Raw genomic sequence first — 27,043 nt, forward strand, 5'->3', positions numbered from 1 at the left:
GGCATTTCCCAAATTTGGTCCGGCATCACTATCACATAACTTCTGAAAGTTAAGCTCCATCGAGGTAGTCACGGGCTTGCAGTTTACCATTCCAAAACGGAATCCAACTCCCTCTTACTTTTGCAAATGAGAGGATCTGCACCTGTCAGAAAGAGGTCGTCCTCATAAGGTGCTAGTATGAGAGGTCTATCATCCACAACCTTCAAGCAATGGTTTGGATTGGCTTCTCTCCTAGTGAATCTCAGCGTCATCAGACAGCTATCAATCCTCTCATACTAAGCCCGGGGTGTTTTGCCTCGAGCCATACAGGGCTTTCTTCCACCTGCATACATAAGATAACCGATCATGAATCTCAAACCCCTCGGGTTGTTCCAAACCAGTGGACCTGCTACATGAGGGGAATGGTCTCCTTGTAAGATTTTCCTCTGGTACATCTCAGACATGTACCTTCATGCTCTTCTTGAATTCAAGCATCCCTGTCACCATTTGACTCACATCGGGTAGGTTCCCATAAGTAGACCTTCGGTGTTATAGATGAGATATGTCAATTGACATGATCCCCAATGGACCATCCTACAACTTGATACAAATTGCCAACCCTGGACCCATGAGAAAGAGCACCTTTGAAAATTCTATTTTCAAACACGTACCTTTCCATCGATGAATGCCACCCTGAAACCTTTGACTTCCATTTCCGAAATGGACACCAGGGTCTTCTTGTGATCAAGTACAAAAAAGAGATTCTGTAAATGAATTGCGTTACCCTCATTCAATTGAGGGGTAACATTGCCTACACCCTTTCCAGGATAGGTGGCATCGACTCCAAGTATAATCCCACAATTGTTTCCATCTCTACGAAATTAGAGAGATCACCCTTCTATCCGATGAAGTGCCTTGAAGCACTACAATCAATAAGCCATATTCCCACAGAATCTGAAGGAGAGGGCCAATACAAGATAACGCTTCTTTATCTTATCAGAAACAACATTTGATTCTTCATACCTGGGGTTCCTTGCTTTCTTTGAAAAGTCGGTCATTTCCTTGATGTCCTACATTACTTGTCATTCCTTCGATCATTGAAGATGTCCCTGGAATGATTGTTATCTTGATCAAGAGATGTGTCCCTGCCATTCGGACACTCCTTCGCATAATGGCCGAACTTATTACAAACAAGGCGTTTGTCTTTCTTTCCACCCTTAGATCCATACTTCTCATTGAAGTGATCTTTAGGTAGGCCATCAGAAGCTTCCATTAAGCCATTATGATAATGTTCTCTGCTTCGACTTCACCCTTGGTGAATTTGAAGAGGGATGAGAGACCCATTGAGCCTTTTGTCCTTTCCCATCTGTGTTCGGTGATTGCTCTTTCACTCTTGCTTGGGCTTTGTCTTCACCTCAACTCTGATACCATGTTAATTTTAGATATGTTCTATGCTTAGAGAAATTTATTTCAATTTTCACAGTTAGCTCAATATATTTTCCAGATTAGCAATCACATCAGCATAATAGTAAATTGCAAATAGAACATAAACATAAATCACAGAAGACAAGCCAAGACAAGAGGAAACAAGATGTGGCGCTAGCCAGGGGAAAACCCTAATGTGGGGAAACCTTTGATCAATTATTCTTATATGTTCTTCAATAGTTTAGCACAAAGAGAGAGAGATAGTACATATACAACAGAAGTCAACACTTTGACTTATTTAAATAAGAGCATAGATCATCTCTAAGAAGAACTCATGAGCATAGATGAACTCATGTTTTCAACTGATTCTCCAAGGTGACTCCTTCACCTATCATTGTGTTGCACCTCATCATCACTATGTTGCATCTCATCATGCTTCCTCAATCATGATTGTACCCATCGTTGTACTGCATCATGTGCCATTGTTGCACCATGTTTGCCATATTGTCCCATGCAACATGCGTGCCACCATGTGCTTACTGCACCTTGCTTACCATACTGTTGTTTCATTGTTAGCATGCCTTTGTTGCTGACCCATTGTTACATTGATGTACCATGCCATCACTGTAACATTGTTGCTATCATGATATCATTGTAACATTGTTGTACCATGCCATCATTGCTATCATGTTGTCCATGCATCTTGCTACACTATCATGCATTCAAACTTCATGGGTCACCTTACTATCACATTCCTGGCACTGTTATCCCACTATTAGTGACTGCTACTCCTATGATTGCTTCTTGTTCCATTTGTGTTTGCAGCATCATGTGACTTTGCTGTCCCATCTTCCTTTGCTGCACCATGTGACCTTGTTGTCCCATCTTCCTTTGCTGCCAACACACCATACAAACGCTGATGTTTGTCACTTCATTACTGATGTAATTTCTGGGACTGGTTAGGGCACACAACCGTCCCTAACCATCCTCAAATCTGGCCCAGAATTTCCCTTATGAAATGTGGCCTACCCTAGTGTGAACAAACCTCATTTAGATGACTACGTCTAGGGTATTCTAGGATTGCAGCTAGGGCTTCCTTAGGACTGCGTCTAGGGCTTCCTTAGGGCAACGTTAGGGCTTCTTTAGGGCAACGTAGAGGTTCCTTCCATGGCTGAGATCTGATCTCCATTAGGGCTTCCTCTCCAAGATTTCGCTTCCACTAAAATCGAAAGCGAGTTGAGAGAAATCAAGAGTGAAGTCTGTGTGAAATGACTCTCAAGTCATCTCCTTTTATACTAAAATGTTGAGCACATGTGGGGGTTATTTGGTTGCTGGACAACCTTGACGAATTGTCTTATAACACATAAATTCATAACTCCATGAATACTTATAAGAATCGGATTATCTTTAGATAAATCCTACACCTCTCGATGAGAGGAGTCCAAGAAAAATATCAGCTGCCATAATTGAGATGACCCACATGGAGTTTGGCCCTAGTTGCCAATTTTAACATAGATGGTGTGAGGATAAGAGTCTATAGTGGCATCCCGTATGCGGCCTTGGAGACGAGCTTGTATTTGGCCGAATTTGTATTAGGGGACAAAAAGCGAGGAAGGGGTAGCAACAACTGGTGAAGACAGGAGGTATAAATGTTAGCTGGGATAGAGGTCGGGTTTGGTAGCATAGGAGAGGTGCTAGATGATGTGAGAGTAAGAGTCTATAGTGGCATCCTGTATGGCTTTGGAGATGAGCTTGTATTTGGCTGAAGTTGTATCAGGGGACAAAATGTGAGCAAGGGGTAGCAGCAATTGGTGAAGACAGGAGGTATAATTGTTAGTTGTGTCCTCATTGAAATGGATGCTAGTGCAAGGTGGCCCAAGTGGGGAAACAATGGGGAAATTGTAGAGGGAGAAGCCATGATAGAATGGTCTGCAAGAGGTGGGGGAGACTGTAAGGTGCTGAATGTGGGGAACCAACTCCCAATTGGACATGACATTGTTGACTACACTTGCACCACCACCATCATGAGTGAAACATGTGAAACCATTAGGAGTTTGGAAAACACGGGAGACCATTTAAGATAAGAATATTGTGACATTTCACTAAATTGGAGAAGAGATTAATAAAAAATAATTGATTCACAACAATGGTGAGTAACACATAAATTGGTATCACCAAATTGGGTCATTGTAAATGGAATGTAAATGCTTTAAAGGGATTGGTTTTTGGCAGGTTTCCAAAACATCATATTTTAGTATTGGTAGATAACACAAATTGAAGTGCAATGACTGGATTGGGTTTGTGAATAAAGGAATTAACGTTGGCAGGATGAAAACTAACATATTTTGTTAACTCTTTTTTGGAAATGTACATGCTTTAAAGGTATCAGTCTTGTTAGATTCGAAAAACATCGTATTTAGAATTGGTAGATAACACAAATTGAAGTGCAACGACTAAATGGAGTTTGAGAATAAAGGAATTGGCGTTGGCACGATTGAAAATTAATCATTATTTGGGAAGTTTAAAAACAAGTCAACTCAGATCCTTTCCTAGCTGCAACACTGATTCTAAATGAAAATTGCAATTTCATTACAAGCTTTCCTGACGTCATTTGAATTTTTATATGATAATAAAGTGATCATTCAACCATACATAATCATACCGGAAGGCATGTGAACAGGTTGAATTGATATTGTGTTTGCATTCAGGTGATCCGGTTATCTAGTGCTACTCAGGATCTTCCAAAATCCATAGTCTGCAATGTGCATGGTGTCAACCCAATGTTCCTTGAGATTGGCCAGAGGAAGGTCACTGAAAAAGAACATGGTCTTGAGGTTTTTCCGAAGGGAGCATATTACATTGGGAAAATGCTGTGGGGTAAAGGCTATAGAGAATTGGTTAATTTGTTAGCCATGCATAAGAATGACCTAGAAGGCTTTCAAGTGGATGTCTTTGGAAGTGGGGAAGATTCAAAAGAAGTCCAAGAAACAGCTCATAAATTAGGCTTGGCTATAAATTTTAATCCGGGGATTGATCATGCTGATGAATCGCTTCACGGGTAGGGTTCTGTAAATACTATATTTTCATAAAATCGTTATAGCATTGCAATTTCGGTTTTGTCTTACGATATTTCCGATTTACTGAAAGAACTTCTGCAGTCTTGTCCTAACTTTGTGTTTTTCTTATTTTGGTCTCGCAGCTACAAGGTGTTTATAAATCCTAGTGTCAGTGATGTAGTTTGTACAACTACAGCAGAAGCACTTGCCATGGGAAAAATAGTTGTGTGCGCTGACCATCCATCTAATGAGTTCTTCAAATCATTTCCAAATTGCCTAACATACAGGGATTCAAAAGAATTTGTAGTGAAGGTGAAACAGGCCATGTCTTCTGAACCTTTGCCACTGACCAGCGATCAGCAATACGTTTTATCATGGGAAGCTGCGACAGACAGATTCATTAGCTGCTCGGGGTTGGATGATTTTATAGGAGGAAATGCTGAACATTTACCTGTAGTGCCATCTCGTGGAAAAGGAAAATTGTCGTTGTCAATGACTAACCTTAAGCAATATGTGGAAGATGGGCTAGCGTTTACCCATTATCTTGCATCTGGCATTGAAGCTGCCCGTCTGGCATTTGGTGCCATCCCTGGTTCATTGTACCCAGATGAAGAACAGTGTCGAGACTTGGGTTTACTCCCACTTGTGAAACGACATGTACATGGCTGATAATATGCTATATACCGATGCTCTTGTGCTTCTAAGTGTAATTATAATACCTAAGTTCTATATGTCAATTAAGTATGTCTCCATCTGCTCTTCTGGGTTTATGGATTTCAAGATTAGACTCTTACTGTTGCGGTCCCCTATGGCATTGGGACTACGAGATGTAAAAATGAAGAAACTACATGAATATGAACAGTGTATAGGTTGTAGATCACCTCCGTGCATTTTATCAACTGCTAATGTATGGATACTAATATTTCATTCAGGTCTTTTTCGGTCTCATTTAATAGCATTTCCATTTTTTTATACGGTATTTCAAAGGAATTTGAATGTGCTAATATGAAAACTGTCTTACCTGGCAGGTTTACTTCACGTGTAAAGTACATAGACTACAAGCAACAGCAATGATCGTTTTGTTCTCTCATGCACACCTCCTCATACCAATAAGAATGATATCGATTTCCATTTGACTGGAACAATTTAACTGGGAAAGCTGTTGTTTTTCTATTTCTTCATTTAATCATTTGTGTACCATACATGTAGGATTAGCATTTGAGTGAACTAAACATATCTGAATCTAGAAAAAAAATAGATTTTCAGTTGAATATTAACAAATTACATCTTTAATACAACAAATTACATCTTTAATATAGTCTGGAAGGTTTCCAGTTCTACAAACTATTTTTGAGGTTAACCCGCAGGCATTAGTAAACTTCAAAACCATTATTATTACCTTTTTGAGTCGTCCCAGGGTAGATCCCAGAGTGGCGGTTAGTCCATTCCCAATAAGGTGTGTAAAAATCCAACATCCCCAAATGCAAATCGGGGAATCGAACTTGGACCATGTCTCTGATACCATGTTGAGGTGTTCCGTTACACCAAAACCCACAGGCTCTAGTAAACTTCCAAACCATTATCATTACATTTTTGAGTGGTACCAAAGTAGATCCCAGAGTGGCAGTTAGTCCACATGATCAATTCCCAATGAAGTGCGTGTGAAAATCCAACAACTATAGCACTAATTTTTGTGTCAGGCAAGAATCAGATGTCTAGTGCAATTGGGTGATTTCTTTATAAATCTTGTCATGTAATACATGTTTTACTTTTTAGATAACAAGCACCATATCCGTTAACTATATATCAAACAGATACATGTATTTCTTGTGAAATATTTTATAGAGATCTATAAACATGATCACTCAATTTTTTTTATGAGATGGTATAAATGACAGGCATTTTAAGTGATTGTTAACTAGACTAGATCCATTTTAGTAATGGATTTATCTTGTGTTTAAAGTGATCAAATCCCTTCAAATGCAAATAATTTCTCAATTATTTTGATTTAAAGAAAAAGATTACTCCAAAGTTAAGATGGGTTTACTCCAGTGCTTTATACACACACACACATATATATATACACCATTTGTCAACTCCATGTTGAGCAATGGCATGGAAGGAATTAGACCCCCCTTATACTCAATACCAATTGTTTTTGGTAGCACGTATGTATTTCATGGGACTAGCCGATGGTCTAAGAAACCATGACATAGCGGCATCTAAGCCGTCAAAATCACTCAAGGATCACACCCAGGGCCACACAAACCTTTCACATGGCTGGGTTTGTTTTGGTGTCTCCTCTTAATTACAGCGATTTTCGAATCCTGGCCACCTTATGGAACAAAACCCTTGAAATCCAGTTGTGCTAGTGGAATTCGACTTAAGTAACACCATAAGAACTTTTAATTGCTATATATATATATATATATATGATATTGAAATATTTTACTTAAACTGGACATTGAAATATTTTATTTATGGTTGAATTGATTTTTTTTGTTTTTTTATGTGGGCGATTAATAGTCGTTTTACGGCCATTTCACACAAGTACAAGAGGTGGTTGTTCATGTTAAGGCCAAGTTTCTGCAAATAGCATGGAATGATGCATGCTCTTAAATTAGTACCTCTTACCTGAACGACTAGAAGAGTCATAGTTATTAAATATTATAATATCCACGGTTTTGGTTCCTATCCGAAATATTTGTGAGAGAAACATGGTTTAAAAGATGGCCTTTTCCAATCAATAATGAATCTGAGTGGCCCAATATGGTAATGTAACGAAGGTTGTGTTGTGGATGCGATGAATGTATGATGAAGATCCCTGCTTTATATCCTCCTTCAGTGCTAACGCAGGGCACAATTCTTGTTATATATACTATATTTCAATATTATGATTTAAAAGTATCATCTTCATGTTGTATGTGCTTAATTATTTTTTTTTTTTGTCTTTTTAAGGTATGGACATTATCAAATTGCAACTGGAAGTTTCATATGCAGAATTCAGAAACGTTATGGCTTTAGGAGCAAAGAACCCGATTTGCTTGTGCAGATATCATAACCTGTTTCCTACTGCCATTACAGAAGCATATAGTTACAAGATTAATTGTAATGCATTGGTGGATCAAGAAATTCATTTTGAAAGAAGGGCAACAAGTGTAATGCTAGCACAAAGCACAAAACAGTGATATGGACAGAATAGATATACTCCTAAGAGAAAAAGTAATGTTTGTATAAATGATTACATTTTGTAACACTAATATTGTTATGTAGATATATGCCTTCCGGATCTATTTATACAAATGTATTAGTTGTCAATCTATTTATACAAATGTATTAATTGTCAAAATATTTGAATGTAGGATATAATAATAAGAGAAAAAATAATGTTTGTATAAATGATGACACTTTGTAACATTAATATTGTTATATCTATATAACGATATATGCTTTCTAGATCTATTACATAAATGTATTAGTTACCAAAATATCTGAATGTAGGATATACTAATAAGAGAAAAAAATATCTGAATGTAGGATATACTAATAAGAGAAAAAGTATTGTTTGTATAAATGATTACATTTTGTAACACTAAAATTATTATGTAAATATATGCATTCCAAATCTATTAAATAAATGTATTAATTGTTAAAATATCTGAATATAAGCTTTTGTAAGTAGAATTATTTATATATATATTTTCTAGATATCCAAAAAAACATATATCTAAATAATTCTACTCAAAAAAACCTACATTCAAATATTATTATGTGTAAAAATTTCAATCACATTCAAATAGATCAATTATTCAACCACCCAAGGTAGAAACTACTAAATTCTGTTGCTGTCCACGACGCACATGATACATTTTTCGGTCAAAACATGGGATTTATATAAGCAATAGATGATGGATATGGACAAAATGTTGAAACATCCAACCAGGATAAACACTGCCTCCGCATTCATTTCGAGACACTGATTCAGTGAATTATGTCAGAAGTCTCAACTTGCTTAAAATATTTTTTTGGCGTGACCTTGTTAAGCAAAATAAAGGTGTTAGTTTAACTATTCTTAAGTTTTGGAATTTTTGATTGATTTTAGCTAAGTAATTTTTTCATTAAATTTTGATTGTGATTTTTTTTGTTATTGTTTAAAATGTATTTTGGAATATATATAAAAATAGATTTCTTGTCTTGTAAATTTTTTTGGAACATTTAAATTAGTTGGAGTTAATGAATTTTTGATTCCAACACATCCTTACTAGGTTTTGGATAAATTTAATCAAAAATATTCCAAAAATACTACTGCCAAAAACCCACGAAATTCATGGAAATAAGGTCTAGGGACTGACAGTGAGGTGATTATGCTTGTGTGAAGTGGACCCCTGGATTCAAAACCTCCTTCGTAAGTGGTGATTGTGAATGAGATAAGGTGCAAGTCTAAAATGGCTTTAACTGCATACACATTTTGACGACATATACACTCCCTCGTTCTACAAATGTTTCTTGAAAAAATCTCAAAAATAACCATGCTAAATGTATTATAAATCCATAGCTGAAAGCCATATAAACCTGTATGCTGGCCTGACATTGGAGAAGTCCTCAACTCTTTCGTTGCACCTTCATTAATCACATCAATCCGACCAACTAATGTAGGCCTATCATATCTCTTTCGGGAATTCCACTTTCCAACATCGATGACACAGCCTAAAAATTCCATCTCGCTAACCCGCTTGACTTATCACGGCCATATTAACTACCAGTGGAAGAGGGTCGTAAAAGTGTTGCATTATTAATCTAAATTTCGTTCCATTTTTGTTAGAGTCGAGTTGGAGATAGTTTGATAATGTCTGAAGTCGTACTGCATTATTTACTAGCAATGGGAGTGGGAGTTGGAGATACTAGGATAATATGTCTTAAATGAGTTGGGATTGATCAGATCCCTTGAGATTTCCCTATGGGCGAAACTAGATCTGCCATCATTGAAATATTTTTCATTTATTTCGTAATAACCTTAATCATCCCGGTGTAACTCCACTTGAAACATGTCATAACTAGGCCAGATATCCTTCTAGGTTCAGTTATATACTCCGCTCTAATAGGGAAGATATCAAATAGAAAAGAAGCTTGAAAACGCAACAATGTAAACTAAAAATTCATGAAATCAGATCTTGTATGTGAATGGTCTTTTGAGCTTTTCCACAACAGGGTTCCTCTCCAAAAACTTCAAACATTGCCCAAAGTGTACAAAAGAAAATAAATAACATTCGCATTAGACAACTCATACTCACAAATATAGACTAGTTACAGGGAAAGATAACCTTCTGCAAATTTTAATTTTATTAACTAGAGGATTGATTAGAAAGCCACAACTTAGACCCTTATGTCGAACGCATTTGGTCATGCATAAACATATCGATTGCAGAATTGTTTATGGCATCCAAGTGAACAATTGAAATGACTGAACATTTCGAGAGTTTCTTGGCCTTCATACATTTGCAGCCATAAACTTAAATGAAAGGGCTTGCAGCTGCAAGTAAACATTAGTAGGCTTCTCTTTGCACGTTAGTCGCATTCCACATCCTTTATTTGCTGCGATCACAAAATTTAGTTTGCAATATCGATAACTGCTCTCTTTGAGCGACTCACAAGTCTCCCTTTGCTAAACCTACGACCCCTAGTCTTTTCTTGGTAAATCCACAATCCTGAAATTGTGATCCCTAAGCATTGTTTCGCAAATTCTAAACACTTGCAGATTATTCTATCGAACTCCAAAGAAGCTTTCTTGCAACCTTTGAAGCCACCATTGTAATTATTAGTGTTCACATCATATGTATTTTGCAAATTCTTATGATGGTACCACAGGGAAAGGCCAGGCAATTATAGAATTATGATAGCAGTGACAATTCAAACCTCATAGAAAGAGTTTAAAGATAGATGCCATTAGTGGAGATTAAACCTTGTACAAATTAATTGATTACATTTGATAAATGTTAGAGTTAAAATTTGAATGATTAAAATAATAAAGTAAATTAATTATTAGCTTTGTGTTAAAGGACAAGTTTATAATTTTCTAATAAAAAATATTTTATTACTCTCTTAAACCTTAGCCATGATGCTTGAACCTAAATTTGATGATCACTAAATCCTACACAAATCAATTGATTCCACATGGATGCTAAAGTTAAATTTATATCAATAAAAATTAGCAATAAAATAAAGTAATTATGAAAGATATTTTGTTAAGGATTGTTTATAACCAACTTAGATCCATTTTTACTCCGGATCTACCAAGCACCAACATGGATCAAATATGTTTTCAGTCTAAAAGAGATTTGTATTTCAAGAGGTTTGATCCATTTGGACACTTAGTAGATCTGGAGTTAAGATGGATCTAGATTGGTTTAATTATTAATTTCATGTTTTTTTTTTAGTTTAATGTATTTTGGCTAAGTTGAATGTTTTATTGATAATTATTATTATTAATTATTAATTATTTTATTTTATTTTCACCAAATCAAAATGTTAAGCATTACAGTATCTTTATCATACTAAGTTGGAGAATGCCTCTAGATACAATTATTTATAAAAATAAATATAAACAAAATGATTATTACAACATTATTTTAAGATATAAAAATAAAAATAATCATTATAATAACAATAATTTGAAAAAAACAGAAAAGAAATTATTGAAACATTTTTTAGGTGTTTCGTTAATATGCTTAGGGGTTTTATGAGTGGGTGTGTACTTCCAAATTCACTCTTTGTCATCCACTCAACTACCTTCACACGAGATTTCTTTAGCAACCACATTGTGAATGGCCTTAATTATGCTTCCCAAATATTGTTCTTTGTCTCACTGTGCATTAGCACCAAAAAGAAGTGCTACAAAGAGCTCATAAATCCCATGTGTGAGCTATTGACGTTTCTCTCCTGCCTCTGAGTTAAAATACTTCATATTGATTATATAGTGAATTTTGAAACATTCTAAATTTTCTATACGGGATATAATTATTATTTGATATGTTGAAATTAAATCTGAAAATAATTTTTATTTATTTTAAAACCATGAAATTATCAAAACCCTAAAATTATATATCATATTATTTAGGAAGAAAGAGAATTCTTCCAAAATTTACTTAGCACGAAGAAAAAATTAACTATAACTTGCTCACTGACCTTTGTTATCCTCGACATACATGTTTATTTATCAAAAGAGGAAGACTACATATATGTTTATTTATTAAAAGAAGAAGACTCTGGAAGCAATGTGAACTAATGGATAAATAACAATGCAGTGATAAAGTCAAAAATAAAGAAGCATGCTAATCAAATCCCATCAAAAGAGGTAGAAAACATATAGAGAATCAATCGTTGGGGCAACAGATAAATTATGAAGCATACACCTATTTAGAAATTCAATTTACCCAAATTTATAATCAAATGCCATAAGAGGAAGTAAAAAACATGACGGAAATCAAATAAATAATATAATTCCCACGTCAAGAAAATACACAATGATTAAATCCCATTAAAAGATGTAAAAAACACACTACAAGGGCCACTATTGCAATGCATCTACATAGATCAAGAAAGCAAGAAATAATTAAATCCCATCAAAGGTTACAAAAATCTCACACACAAGGACCACCATTGCAAACTCAAACCCAACTTTCCTGAACTCCCCAACACATGAAAATGATCCATATTTATGCATGAACGAAAAGAAATACAGATTTAAACAAAAACACAAAGCTACAACGAAAATTGATCTTCAATTCATTGATAACAAAATATTGAAAATTGTTTACCTGCGGAATGGAAATAAACTAGCACGGGCAATGGTAGCTTATCTATGAAAAGAGATGTGGCGGCTACATGCCTTTGAATTGTGTTATAATGAGGTTCGCAGGCCTTTTTATTATTCAAAAACAAGGGAGAACCCCAAACATCCAAAAACCTAACCCTAGGGGATGAAACGCGAAAAGTTTGTGGGTCCCGTTGGGGTTAGTTTGTACACCAACTTCCTAGGTTCGTAACTTTGGCATATGATCTCCATTTAACGCATATGATACCTTGTTAGAAAGATATATCTAAGGACTACAACTTTCAACTATAAATCCATAACACAACCTCCGGGTTTTCCCATTTTCCAAAAAAACATCGTTTAGGGTCTCAAAACGACTCTTGAAGTTCAAAACCTAAAAAACTGCCAAAATAGTAAATTGTGCTACAATTAAGGAAACTGAAAGAAACAATGTTGGGTGTTGGCATTATGGTTGATGTGTTGTCATTGATGACAACCTAATTAATAAATATGTCAACTTGGAACTCATGCAAACTGGTACAAATGTTACAGGTGATATGGACAAAGGAATGTCAATTCAAAGACAGATAGATGGTAAAGGTAAAGTTTGAGAAAGTATATGCGGGTCTTGAGAAGCGAGGTCATGTACGAAAACTGAACCATGGTAATCTCAACACTAGGGTCTTTACCATGGTATTGGCCCATAGTAATGGGAGCGACAACGATTATTTGATATTGTCAAAAAATACTAACAACACTACCAAGGGATTTGCCTAAGGTATTGGCTAAGGCCAAATCTATATAACAAGATGGAGATCAAGGTTTTATGTGTGCATGTAATGGCTTATTCATGTGTGACTTGATTTGAATTAGGTGTGCATCGGGGTGTAGAAATTTCTCTATAGATTAGCTAGCTCTGATACCATGTAGAAATTCTCACTGTAGATTAAATTGATTATGCAATGTACTAAAGCAAAATACTTAATCTACTTCTACAATCAAACTTGCGGAAGCTTAATCGATTTTGAGCAAGATCAAACAGAACACATATAACAGAGAATAAGATTTAATCACACATGAAACACAAAAGAATACTCTGGGGAAAGCCTTAGCTAAAAACCCCGCTATCTGTATTATCATACAAGTGGAAAATATCTCAGGATTACACAAAGCTTTAGCTCTCAAGCTATCCAGCTCTTAGTACAATCCCTCACTGCTCCTCATAGACAGAATAGACAACACATATGCCTTCCTTGAGTCCTCCAAGCCTCCTATTTCCTTGCGCAGTTTCTCCTGGGTCCTCCAGCTACCACCTGTGTGATTCTCACCTCACGCACTGCTCTGACCTCTGTAGTAACTACGCAATCCCGAACAAATGAATTCCTTATACATGGATGAGTTTCCTTTATAGGAAAATTCCTCCAACTGATAGTACATTGTCCCTCCCTTTAATCTCTACTGGGTCTTTGTCTGAACTGACATGCATGAGTTATTTATGAGAGAATATTCAGTTATCTGGAGAACACTAGTTGCATGCATGCATGCAATAACTGACTGAACTCACAATTAGTTCCACAAACTATTTGGAACTAATCTAACTGGACTTAACTCAATTAACTGAGCTAACTAATTACAACTCAAATACAACTCATCCTTATCTCCTTAATTAATGGATAATTTCCTCAATCAAAGGGATAACTCTTGCATGTCTTCACAAAGACTTCATGTTTGATTTTCTCCAACTAATTAACTCAAGATGAATTAATTAATTATTTTTCAAACAGCTAGTGAGACTAAATTCGAATTTTAATTCTCAATTTTGATTCAAGAACAAATCAAAATTGGAATATATCCCGAAATTCTATTTATAACAATGCTATTTTTTAGAATTTCTATTTTTTTCTATTTTCAACAGAGTTGGAGTATATCCTGAAATATTATTTATAGCAATGCTATTTTTAGCATTTCTTGTTGCTATTTTCAACACTCCCTCTCAACAAGAAAGGCATTCAACTCGAACCCGATCCTGAACCTTTGGAATGTTCTGCATGCAACACTTCTCTGACTGCATCAATCACACTGATTCCTCCTGCTGCGTCCGTGTTGCTGCTGGTCCTATCTCCCAGCATGCATCCACACCACCTCCTCTCATCATGTTGCATCGTGCTGCCCACTGCTGCACTGCAACTCAGTTATTGAGAAGTAAGTCACTGATCTCCCAACTGACCTCCCTTTTGGGTTAGAAACACCCTCTGATGCTGAAGCTCCCTCTGTCACTCCATCTACATCTGTCTCTACCCACTCAGTCAGTCCTGCTACTCCTCGTCGGGGCTCCCATAGCAAGGTCTAATCAAAGAGGCTGGGTACCTCAAGGGTCCTACCCCTATTTCAGCCTTCTAGGGACTATAACTTCACATCGCCCCACCTCACACCTGGAGGTATGGCTGCATGTGATCCCTCTGCTGACTTGGCTCGAAATTTCCCCCTACTGGAGGTCTCTGCATGAGTGGATGCCTCCACTCGGTCTCCTCTCAGCATCTCCAATTGTGGCTCCTCCACAATTATCTGAGACTTCTTCTAGTGTTGCATGTTGAGAGGTAATGTACTCTCCCTCTCAACCACCAAGTCTCCAACATTTGCCTTGCTCCTCAAGGCTTTGCATGCATCTTGAACTTCAAGAGCATACAGGGTCTTGACTCGTGAACCGATCCGCTTCACTTGTCTTGTGGTAATGAGTCTAAGGAAAACCTTTCCCTTACTGAAGACAACATCGTAGCCTTTGTCCTCTAAAATCGCGATCGATACCAAGTTCTTCTTCAGTCCTGGCACATACTTCACATCTGTCAAGGTGATGCGAGCTCCATGATCTCTATGAAAAGCAACCATGCCCACTCCTGAAACACTATACCTTTCATCATTACCCATCTCTATGCGCATGTGGACGTCTTTCCCCTCCAAGGTACTAAACGAACTCTTATCGCTGGTCATGTGGAATGCGGTTCCACTGTCAAGAAACCAACCACAACCCATCATCGATGAAACCATGCATGCGATGAGGGTAAAATCCAATTTGAACTAAGAGGCCAATGCCTCACCTTCAGATCTTTCTAAGGATCCCTTCTTGGACTTCTTCAATGGACAATTAGTTGCATAATGGCCCACCTCATGACAATTAAAACATCTCACTTTAGATTTGTCAATCTTCTTCCCTCCATGGGCAGAATTCAATTTGGAATGATAATTCTTCTCCTTCCCTTTCTTTGCCTCACTGGGTAAGGCTATATTTTCTTCATCATCATGCTTAGATGAAGAACCATCTCTGGTGCTCCTCCTGATCTCTTTCTGCATCAGATCCGACCATAGTCGTTCCCAATCTGGCAGTTTCTCTCTTCCATTCATTGAGTCCTGGTAGCTATGCCAGCTCTTAGGAAGACTGAGGAGAGCAAGACTCACCATATCATCATCAGTTGTCATGATTCCTACACTTCCAAGCTCATATCTGCAGGTGGTGAGATTGTTCAGATATGTAGAGATCGTGTCGCCCTTTTCACACTTGATTTTCCGAAGCTTGTCCTTCAGCGCCAGCTTCCTCTGGTCGTTGTTGTTCTAATATAGGTCCTTCAATGTTTTCCACATTGAAAACGGAGTCTCCTTCCCATGGAGACTCAAGACAATGTGGTCTCAAACTCCCTCAAGAAGAATCCTCCTCGCTCTCACCACACATTTCTTCCATTCTGCCAATTCTTGGGCATTCGCTGTTGCTGGCTTGGGGACTTCTTGATCAATGAATTCCTTCAAACCATTGTCCTCTAATACCGCTTCCATGCGATCCTTCCAGGCTATCTAATTCGAGTTGCCATCCAGGGCATACTCGAGTTTCAAGCCATTAAACGCCATTGGTGAACTTTGAGATGTGATAAGAAATCGATTTTGTACCTACAATCAAGAACTTCAAAACTTCGAACTTCTCCCTTCTTTGTATACCATTATTCGCTTTGATCACCTTTGCTCTGATACCATGTAGACATTTCTCTATAGATCAGCTAGCTCTGATACCATGTAGAAATTCTCACTGTAGATTAAACTGATTATGCAATGTACTAAAACAAAATACTTAATCTACATCTACAATCAAACTTGCGGAAGCTAATCGATTTTGAGCAAGATCAAGCAGAACACATATAATAGAGAAGAAGATTTAATCACACATGAAACACAGAAGAATACTCTGGGGAAAGCCTCAGCTAAAAACCCCGCTATCTGTATTATCATACAAGTGGAAAATATCTCAGGATTACACAAAGATTTAACTCTCAAGCTATCCAGGTCTCAGTACAATCTGTCACTACTGCTCATAGACATAATAGACAACACATATGCCTTCCTTGACTCCTCCAAGCCTCCTATTTCCTTGCGCAGTTTCTCCTGGGTCCTCCAGCTGCCACTTGTGTGATTCTCACCTCACACACTGCTCTGACCTCTGTAGTAAATGCGTAATCCTAAAGGAATGAATTCCTTCTACATGGATGAGTTTCCTTTATAGGAAAGTTCCTCCAACTGATAGTACACTGTCCCTTCCTTTAATCTCAACTGGGTCTTTGTCTGAACTGACGTGCATGAGTTATTTATGAGAGAATATTCAGTTATCTGGAGAACACTAATTGCATGCATGCATGCAATAACTGACTAAACTCACAATTAGTTCCACAAACTGTTTGGAACTAATCTAACTGGACTTAACTCAGTTAACTGAGCTAACTAATTACAACTTAAATACAACTCATCCTTATCTCCTTAATTAAGGGATAACTTCCTCAATCAAAGGAATAACTGTTGCATGTCTTCACAAAGACTTCATGTTTGATTTTCTCCAACTAATTAACTCAAGATGAATTAATTAATTATTTTTCAAACAGCTAGTGAGACTAAATTTGAATTTTAATTCTCAATTTTGATTCAAGGACAAATCAAAATTGGAATATATCCCGAAATTCTATTTATAGCAATGCTAGTTTTATCATTTCTATTTTTTGCTATTTTCAACAGAGTTGGAGTATATCCTGAAATGTTATTTATAGCAATGCTATTTTTAGCATTTCTTGTTGCTATTTTCAACACGGGGAGCAAGGAGAAGACTCAAATATGAAAGATCTGAAGTATGTTGATATATATACTTGATTGATTTACTTATTGCAAATGTCTAAGGAACTAACAATGATAGATTTGTGATTATAATGATGTTGTGATCTAAATGAATTATTCAGAAGTTTGTAGTCTTGACAATGAAATTTACAAAGAGTGAAGTTGTGTTTGCAACGGAAGTTTTCAAATCTGTACAGAAGTTTGTCACTGGATAGTCGTGTACATACGCGAATCTGGTTTTGTATAGTCACGTATAAATTTTGCAAATTTATTTTGTATGTTGAGATTCGTACGTAGGAGTTATGTATGGTAGTTGCATACATACGGTGAAATGTTTCATGGATGTTGTGTATATTTTCTAGGGTTTTGCAGTGCAGCGTAATGATGACATTGGATGATTTTTGCTATGTTTGCTACTATTTGACCATGATGTCTTTATATTGATGATTTGTGTCTGACAATGTTGATTGGGTTATTTGTGCAATGGTATATTGATTGGTAATGATGTTGTAGTATGGGGATTTGTGATTGGTTTAGTAATCTATGATTGGTGCAATGATTTATGTATGGTCCAGTGATTGATGATTCAGTGTTCAGTACTCTGAGATCCATACGCATGTGTGATACAAAGGAAGAGTGTATATAAGCAGGTATGCTTCAAAACAATAGCTGATCTAGGTGGATATTGGTGGCCACCTGCCTATTCCACCTGGAACCCCACCATTGTTTATTTTTAGTTTCCTTAATTGTAGCACAACTTACTATTTTTGGCAATTTTTCGGATCCTAAACTTCCAAAGCCGTTTTGAGGGACTAAAAAGACGTTTTTAGGGAAAACGGAGAGACCGAAAAGTCCCAAACTAGTCCACTAGTTTGTTTTCGGCCTCCTCTTTGAGATCTTTGAAACAAGGTATTGTGATAGCCAAATGAAGATCATATGCCAAAGTTACGACCTCGGCAATTTGATGTACCAATTTACCCAAAAGGGGCCCAAAGCTTTGGCACTTCATCTCCTAGGGTTAGATTTTTGGATGTTTAGGGTTTTCCATTGTTTCTCAATAATAAATAGGTCTTTGAGCGTCGTTGGAACACAGTTCAAAGGCATGTAGCCGCCACATCTCTTCTCAGAGATAAGCTACCATCACCTGAGATAATTTAATTTTATTTCTTTATGTAAGCATATTTCAGTTCTTTGATATTAATGAAATGAAGTTTTATTTTCTGCTACATATCTGTGTATATGGGTATTTCTGTATTTTGTTGCGTTCCTGCATAATTCTGGATCAGTGTTATCATAGTGGTCTGCTCTTTCTCTGCTTTTCTTTGCGTGCCCCAAATGAGGTCAGGGTATAAGAATTTAGGGCTCGATCTGGTTGAACCTTTGCAAGACCAGCCTCACAAAACTTAACGACCTCCCATGGCAGAAGAAAAGAAAGACAAGGGGGCAAGAGATCCTTTCAAAATATTGCTCGAGGAAGCCCTCAAGTGACATAGGAACACGATGATGGCTAACTTTGCCCAGATCCTTCGACGACTACCCACATGCGACACATATTCATCCAACAAGCATTCTGGAGGCACCACTCCTTTTAAGGTACAAGTTAAATTTGATATTCCTTTGGGGAGCTCATTTTGGCGCGGGGATATAGGTGGTACGAAACCCAACTATAGGAAGAGCTCACATTATTTGGGGTCAATTTCGGAAGGTTGTAACTAAGCCCAACCTTTTTAGGTTTTTCTAGGTTTATTGAAGAGAGGCCAAGATTAATTTGGTTGAATTTTCTGAGCACTCTGGTGCGCTCAAACAGGTATCTCTTTTCAATTAGCAATTGTCGATAATTTGCTCCATTTTGTGGGTTTTCAGTGTGAAGGATTGAGACCAATTCCTTTCTAGGTCCCGTGGGAGAAATTAAGAGGAAGCTACAATAGCAATTTCAGGCCAATCCGGGCATTCCAACAAGGGATTCAAACCATTCTCAAATAGCAGCAGTGGCACAATTTTTGGGCAACGCAGGGGCAGTTTGGGGGTCAAAGTTTCTACTCATTGGGGCATCTTTCTCACCTTGGGTTCGCTTCAACTTGCTTATGCAAGGCCAAGTGCACTTGGTCCTTGTTATTGTACTCCCATTTATTCCAGATTTTTAATAAAATGGTTCAGTTTTTGTGCTAAAATTTGTATTGGGTATTTGGGTGCCTTGTGTGTTATAATGTTTTGTCGTTTTCTAGTTCATGCTTCATTTAACCACTGCATAATTCCATTAAGAACATTACAGACATAAAGCTTGGTCCTATAATTGTTCAAACCTGAGCTAATTCCTAATTTGAAAACTGGATGAATGACTTGGTAGGACAAAGACTTAAGGGAACCCAAAAGAAGCATGATTAAATAAATCAACAATATGGGAATGAAAGAGTGAATGCCATGCTTGAAGAACTCGACTTAGAAACCTTCTATTGTCTCACAAAGTGTCTAGGCACCGTGACAACGCTCAGAGTAAGGGTTGTCACTCTTGATCCTTACTCACTCCGTTTAGACCCTCCTAGGCAAGTCAAGGGGGGTAGTCCCTAAGGTAAATGGATGAGAAATCCCATGGAACATGGGCTCTAAGAGATTTTAATGATGAACAACTTGATGAATTTAAAGCAAGTCTCGGTCAATTACAATAGATGGATTAAGATAAGACACAATTACAAGATATAAATGACTACAGACCAATGCCTTTTATATTGAATTAACCATAGACTAAGTAATAACAAGTCATCGAGAGAAAATTTATAGATGTGGCAAAACAACAATCATGAACAATTAATGTAAATGCCCAAAACTTTAACATGCAAGAGATTCCAGATTTAAAATGATTTTCATTAACTGCTCAGATCTAGATTCAATTAACTTTCTCCAATAATTAATATGATTTAAAACGTTTATTGCACTTGACCATAGAAAAATTATTTACCGTGAAAAGAAACCAAGGAATACTTACCATGAAAAGAAACCAAGGAGCTTTAGATAAACAGTTTAATTATTCCTTAGATGAATTGAAGAAGTAAAATAAATCAAAAGGGCTAATAAAATAAAAATCTTAATGGGCCATAGGGCACATTAAAATTTTCTTAATGTGAATGCGCAAATCCCTTAGATTTAATTCCTTAGTAATTCCTTTAAAATTTTTATATTTTTTTTAATGGTTTTTTTTTTAGATTTTAAATTTTTTTAATGTTTTTTAGATTTTTAATTTTTATGATTTTTTAAACTTTTTTAGGAGTTTTAGATTTTTTAATCTTTTTAGATTTTTAGGATTTTTAATTTTTTTTAAATGAAAATCATAATAAAATCAAAACCAAAAAAATCAAAATCAAAATCAAAACACCTTGAATTTTCTTTTTTAATTTTGATGAATCTAACTAAAGTTTTTGTTTTCATGAAATTGAAAATAAAAAGAAAGGTAACTAAAACCAAACCCTAAATGAATATACAAATGAAATTAACCTAAATAAAAAACAAAATTTAATCCAACCTAACATATATAAAACAGAACTAAAGTAAATTAACGCATATGTATAAACAAAAGGGAAATTGAATGTATTGTTGTTTCGCAGCTACAGGTCTTGCGGTGGAGGAGAACTCAAAGGGTTTGGACGCAAGCAGCGGATAAGGATCCGAGGATGCTCGGGCTTGCAGGCTAGACAGAGCAGAGAAATGGACACGTGAGGAGGCTAATTGACAGCAACGATGGAGGCAGGATGAGGAGAGGACGCTGCAATCCGACGGATGATGGGCAGCATACACTGCTTGTTTACTGGTATGTTGCAGGGTTAGAGATGACAATGGGCAGCAGCGTTTGGAACCTTGACGGAGCAGTAAAGAGTGAGGAGAACGCAGGTTTGGAAGAGGGTTTGAGGCAGGCAGTGAGGAAAAGCGAGAAGGGAGGAGGTTGCGGGCTGGAAGAAAGGTGAGAGCTGCAAATAGGAAGAACGTGGAGTTGTTTGTAGCATTGAGGAGGAAGGGAAAGACGACAAAGTGATGCCACAGGGAGCAGAAATGAGCGGATTATGGAGCTGTGGTAGTAGATTCGATGGTAAAACGAGACTGCGTCTGAGGATTACAGGCTAGGATCTAAGTGATGGATGAAGGAGATGAGGAATGTTGCGGACATATGAGAGCAGGGAGAATGGCACTAGCGAATTTGATGCTAGATGGTGAGAAATCGCAGGGATGAGGTGATAACAGGCTTTAAAAGCAACGAAAATGAAAAACCCCAAACAGCAGCAAAAGGTTGTGAGCCTAAAAAAAACTCAAAATTGCATAGCAAAACGAAAACCCACCTAACAAATCAATCAACAAAATGGTAGCCCTGGAACCCTCATGAAAATTCGCAGATCTAAAATTTTTTGGAACCCTTATAAATTTTTCTAGATTAAAAAATTTTAAACTTAAAGCCCTCGACTGCAAAACGCTGAATAATATTCCTGCAAAATGATGTTGATGAACCCGAGAAATCTAGACCTTACCCTCTAGGGCCTAGATCTGGACTCTATACAGATTTCCCCTTTAGATCTGTAGCTGCAAGACAACAATAAAACACCCAGACGATATATACAAAACCCAGAAAAATCCAAGTCAGAAAACCAAAAATAATTACAGATCTATGTACATGAATGGAAGATTTATCAGATTTAAGGAGTGTGAATCCAAATCCGCTCCCAGATATAATAATCTGAGGCTCTCAACAGCCAGATCTATTGATTTAGCACAGAGAAAAAATTATTTTTTTTGAATTTTAAAGGAGGTGTTGAGCTCAAAACCCTTCATGCATCACCCATAAAAAATATCTTATGATCAGTCCGAGATCAATTTAAGCTAGGCTTTTCAGAAAACACAGATCGAGAGTTCGCTGGTCCAACTGAAAACTTCCCCGAACGCCCGATGATCTAAAAAAATCAAGACTTTCCTGCAAAACTCAATTCAGCCATCAACATAGAGTGAGAAAACAATAATAAAACTTAGACAAATAGAGATACCTTCTATTACATTCAGAATTTAGATTATTATTCAAACCCCAGCGAAAATCACTCTTCAGAAGTTATTATCAATGGAAAAAAGAAATTTTGCATGAAAACAATACATCTTATAGTGTTTCCACGAAGAGTAACACCAGCGAAGATTAATTCCAAAGACTTTCTTTATTGTCCGAAAAAGTTTACACAAGAGCTTTTCGCTTAACACACGATCAGAGATCAGATCCATTGACTGACAAATGACCTCCTATTTAAAGATAAATCCTCGAACAACTAGTTCGAGTGATCCTCATCAAAGCAATTTCGACCGTTGATGAGGATCAAAATTTCTTTTAATCTCATCCATCGAAATTTAAAATTCTTGAGGAAATTCAAATTTTTCAATTAAATGCATTTTAATTAATTCAAAAATTAAATTTTTGAATTAATTTCCTCAAAATTTTGACTTTGACTTAACCCCAGGGACCAAAGGCTTAAAATTTAACAAAATAATTAATTTACCTTAGTCCATGGGCCTCTTAAAATTTAATTTTTAAGGACCGATGAATTTTGCCTTCAGAAAATTTAAATTTACCTAGGACCTAGAATTAATTAAATTTCTGGCTTAGGATTTTAATTAATTTTGGCAAGAAAATTTAATTAATTAAACGATGAGGGGATAAATTATTTTTCCAACCCTCAACACACTTTATATCATGATTTTTACATTTTTTACATCTCAAGGGGGAAAACCCATTTGCAAAGACCCTCACAGACTACCCAATTCTTCGACAAATATAATCTAGCAGACCAAGGAATTTGTAATAAAATAACCTAACAAAATAGTTAGGATTATTCCCAAATCACTTTTACATAGTGATCTGATATTGATCTAAGACAAACAATTAAGGTATTACAGACTCATGTGCATGGATGTGCCTACGTTATTTTATGCAACGAATCGATAAGATTGCAAAATACACAGACATTGAAGCAGTTGGAGAAAACATAACAAGCAAACATGTAAACACAACAAGTTTAATAAGGAGTTCACCCAATACTCTTGGGCTACGTCTCCCGGTCCAGCGTACAGTGGTGGCCTCTCTATTATGTTTACAAAAGCAGAGTTTTTACAACAGTGAACTCAATTTGAGTCTCACATAGCAGATACAAATCAGCAAGACTGTACTTGGATCCCCCAAGTCTCTGGAGTACACAGACTCTACTTACTGAAACTCGACCTCTATTGGTCACAGTAGTATGAGCCCAATCTGAGACTCATACATGACAGACATATACAGAGGAGTTCGCTTGAACCTCTCAAGCCTTCTTTGGAGTGCACAAAATCTCTGACACTCTCTGGCTTTGTCTAGCTCGATGTTGCCTTTTTGCTTTTTCACGTTAGCTCGGCTTCTTCTCACTGCTCTTAGCTTTCTGCGTCTAACTTGCTTCTTTCTCTGTTAGTTCGTGGCTTTAAAGCCAATCTACTTTCTGACTGTTCAATTCCGCTTCTCGGCTTTCCGGTTTCCCTGCCTTTGTCCATCTGAATCCCTCTGTTTTGCGTAACCATCACTGTATAATGCCTCATAGGGAGGTAGCCACCTATTTCGTAACAAATTGAGTGTCAGTTCTCTTAGACGTTTTCAAAACGACCGTTGATTCCGTTAACTCCAAGAATGCCTGCAAAACATGATTTCCTGCCAACGCATCATCCATGTCGAACTTCAAATCTTATACAACTCTACCTGTTTACCTCGTCAAATCTGGTCACCCATCAGAACGCATCTTCGCCATTGATCTGGAGTCTCCAGATCCAACGGTCATCATCCATATCGGGCGGACAAGTAACATGACGTTTACCCGTTTGCTGTGAGCGGTTTTCTCTCTCTTCCGCCGGATGCGTGGCACCCATTGTGTGGCATCGAGCGGGACTCGGTTGAAACCACTTACCACTCGAAGCTCTTCCAATATTTTGCCGGTTTTTGTGGGGCCCCACCTCTGACGGAATCAGCGCAATATCCATTACATTTTATAACTTTTCAGGTCCGAGCGCTCGAGGCTTTTCCTTCTTTGAGGGGTTCTCCCGACGATATGCGATTAGCGACTTGTTGCTAATCGCATATCAAAAACTACCTCTATTTCTTAATTTGACCTCTGGTTTTGCTAATTTGTGGCAGTGCGCATTACCATGGGCCGACGGCCTGCGCGCTTGGCTGAGGGTCCTCGTTGCTCCACGCTGATCACAAATTGTAATTGTTTCGAGGATATCTCTGATAAGCTTGATCTTTATAAGACTTTGAAACTTTGGCATAATTTTATGAGTTCATGAAAACTTAGAGAGTGTTCTAGGATCCAATTTAGATCACGGCCTTCCCACTAAAAAAAGCTTTTGGACCACCAAAAGTTGGTTCTTAAGCATCAATCGAGGATATAAATTCCTCACTTGCCCAATTTCTATCCATCTTGCACTGCTTGGTTTTGAACCTTTGAGCCAAATCCCGAGGTACTCAACATCCCCTCTACGCGTAGTTCTTACCTTCCTATCCAGAACTGTATCTTCCTGCAATTCATTGAAATATTTAGGCAACAAATCATCAATAGAAGGCAATTGACTCTGCTCTTCAGGATCTTCAATCAATGAAGGTTCAAATAGTCTCAAGCTTTCTGCATTAACAACTGAATAGATGTGCATGTAAGCTGGAAAATGAAGGCGAAAAGCATTCTCACCAATCTTTTCAAGTATCTTGAAAGGTCCATACCTTATCGACTTCAGCGTCTTACCTTCACCTGCATTTTGTCTTTGCTAATATACAGCCAGACTTGATCACCAACTTGGAAACTATGCTCAATCCGATGCTTATCATGCCTTGCCTTGTACTTGGCTTGGCTCTTTTCCAGCTGTTCCTGTACTGCCTGGTGAATCTCTTGGATTTGTTCAATGAACTTGGCCGCCTTGTCCACATCACTCTGTCCATCAACCACTATGTCTTTACCAAAGACAAAATCCAAGGGAGACCTTGGTGTGAAACCAAAAGAGGTCTCAAAAGGAGATCTTTGTGTAGAAGAATGTTTAGCTCGGTTGTAAGCATGCTACACATAACATAGGTGTTGATCCCAAAGCTTAGGATGCTTGCTGCAATAGCCTTTGAACAACTGGATCACTATCCTGTTGACCACTTCTGTTTGGCCATCTGTTTGTGGATGAAAAGTTGTGCTCTTCTTTAGTTTGGTGTCCATCAATTCCCACAGACTCGACCAAAATTTCCCAACAAATCAGGAGTCTTGATCAAATATAATGGAAGTGGGTAATCCAAAATGAAACCATACATGCTGAAAGAGCAATTTTGCAGTTTGTTCAGCTGTAATCTATTTTTTACAGGGTACTAAAATACACAATTTGCTGAACCTATTCACAATAACATATAAATAGTCATGACCTTTTCTAGATTTAGGCAGTCCCCCAACGAAGTCCATGGAAACACTTTCCCAAGGATGAGAAGGACCTGGTAGTGGGGTGTATAAACCTAGTTTTCTATTGCTAGGCTTGCTTTTAGCACACATGGTACACCCTCTTACATATTTAGAAACTGTTTCATGCATTTTTGGCCAATAACAAAATCTTTGCTTTATCACATAACCAACCTAATGGATATGGCTTCTTGTGAGGTGTGGCTAGTAATCCCAATTTCTTTACAATTGCTTCAGAAATTAAATTTACTTGTGAGCCACTATCAAGCAAAGTATCAATCTTTTGATGCTTGGAAATAACTCTAATATGAAAAAGTTCATGTCTTTTCCTCTCATTTTCTTCGTTATCAGTGGATTGTGCAGAATTACTAGTATATGCTTCAGAATTTTTACCTTTTATACTTGTGGCTATGATTGTTGTTTCATTCCCCGAGTCTGACCCCAAATCTTTTTGAATAACTGCAACAGTGTTCTTCTTTTTGTCATCGTACTTCTTGGGCCTCAGCTCTGGATGCAGAATCCAGCAGTGTTCATCATCATGCCCATCCTTCTTGCAGTGAGTGCATGAAGATTTGGTCTTTTGTACAATATTTGTCTTCCTCTCTTTCCATTTATGTTTTCTCTTTTGCTTATTCTTTCTTGCAGTGGGTTTTGATGATCCCCCAACTTATGGGTTCACATTCTTGCCTCTAGCCTCTAGATGTGTAGCCTGAACAGATACCTCATCTATTCTAGTGGGATTAAACATGAGAATGGTGTGCTTTAAATAGCTGTGTAGACCACCTATATACTTCAGTAGAGTTTCAGGTGAGTCTAAAGAAATTCCTAGAATCAAAGCTATTTTCCTAAATTCTTGGGTGTAGCCTTGTACACTTTGCCCCTTTAATTGTTGAAGAGTTTGCCAACTCATCATGGCTTGCTACATCTAAGCTAGTGGATAGAACTGTTTTTTAATTGCAGAAACAAATTCACTCCAGATAGAAAGAATTTTACCATGCTTCTTCATGTCAGCGTGTGTCTTGCCTTCCCACCATACCAAGGCAGTGCCTCCAAGGCATAGACTGGCCAGCTGAATCTTACTCTTGTCTGAATCAATGCTCTGCACCCCGCAATATACATCAATCTATCTAATCCAATTATCCAGCTTCTCTGCATTCAACTCTCCA

At 37.3% G+C, this 27,043-nt stretch overlaps 1 protein-coding gene across 1 annotated transcript in view; it reads left to right on the top strand.

Annotated features, from left to right (window-relative positions):
* Positions 1 to 5,432, top strand: part of DGD2 (digalactosyl diacylglycerol deficient 2) — a 227,703-nt gene extending 222,271 nt beyond the window's left edge. The window contains exons 4-5 of the mRNA XM_089373268.1: positions 4,113 to 4,462; positions 4,604 to 5,432. Of these exons, the coding sequence (XP_089229394.1) occupies positions 4,113 to 4,462; positions 4,604 to 5,129 (876 nt within the window). The 3' untranslated portion in view covers positions 5,130 to 5,432. The remainder of the gene's footprint in view (positions 1 to 4,112; positions 4,463 to 4,603) is intronic.
* The last annotated feature ends 21,611 nt before the right edge of the window (positions 5,433 to 27,043 follow it).

Source organism: Pinus tabuliformis, chromosome 8, assembly GCF_031772625.1.
Source record: "Pinus tabuliformis cultivar Carrire ecotype Pingquan chromosome 8, CPIR1, whole genome shotgun sequence".
NCBI classification, from domain to species: domain Eukaryota; kingdom Viridiplantae; phylum Streptophyta; class Pinopsida; order Pinales; family Pinaceae; genus Pinus; species Pinus tabuliformis.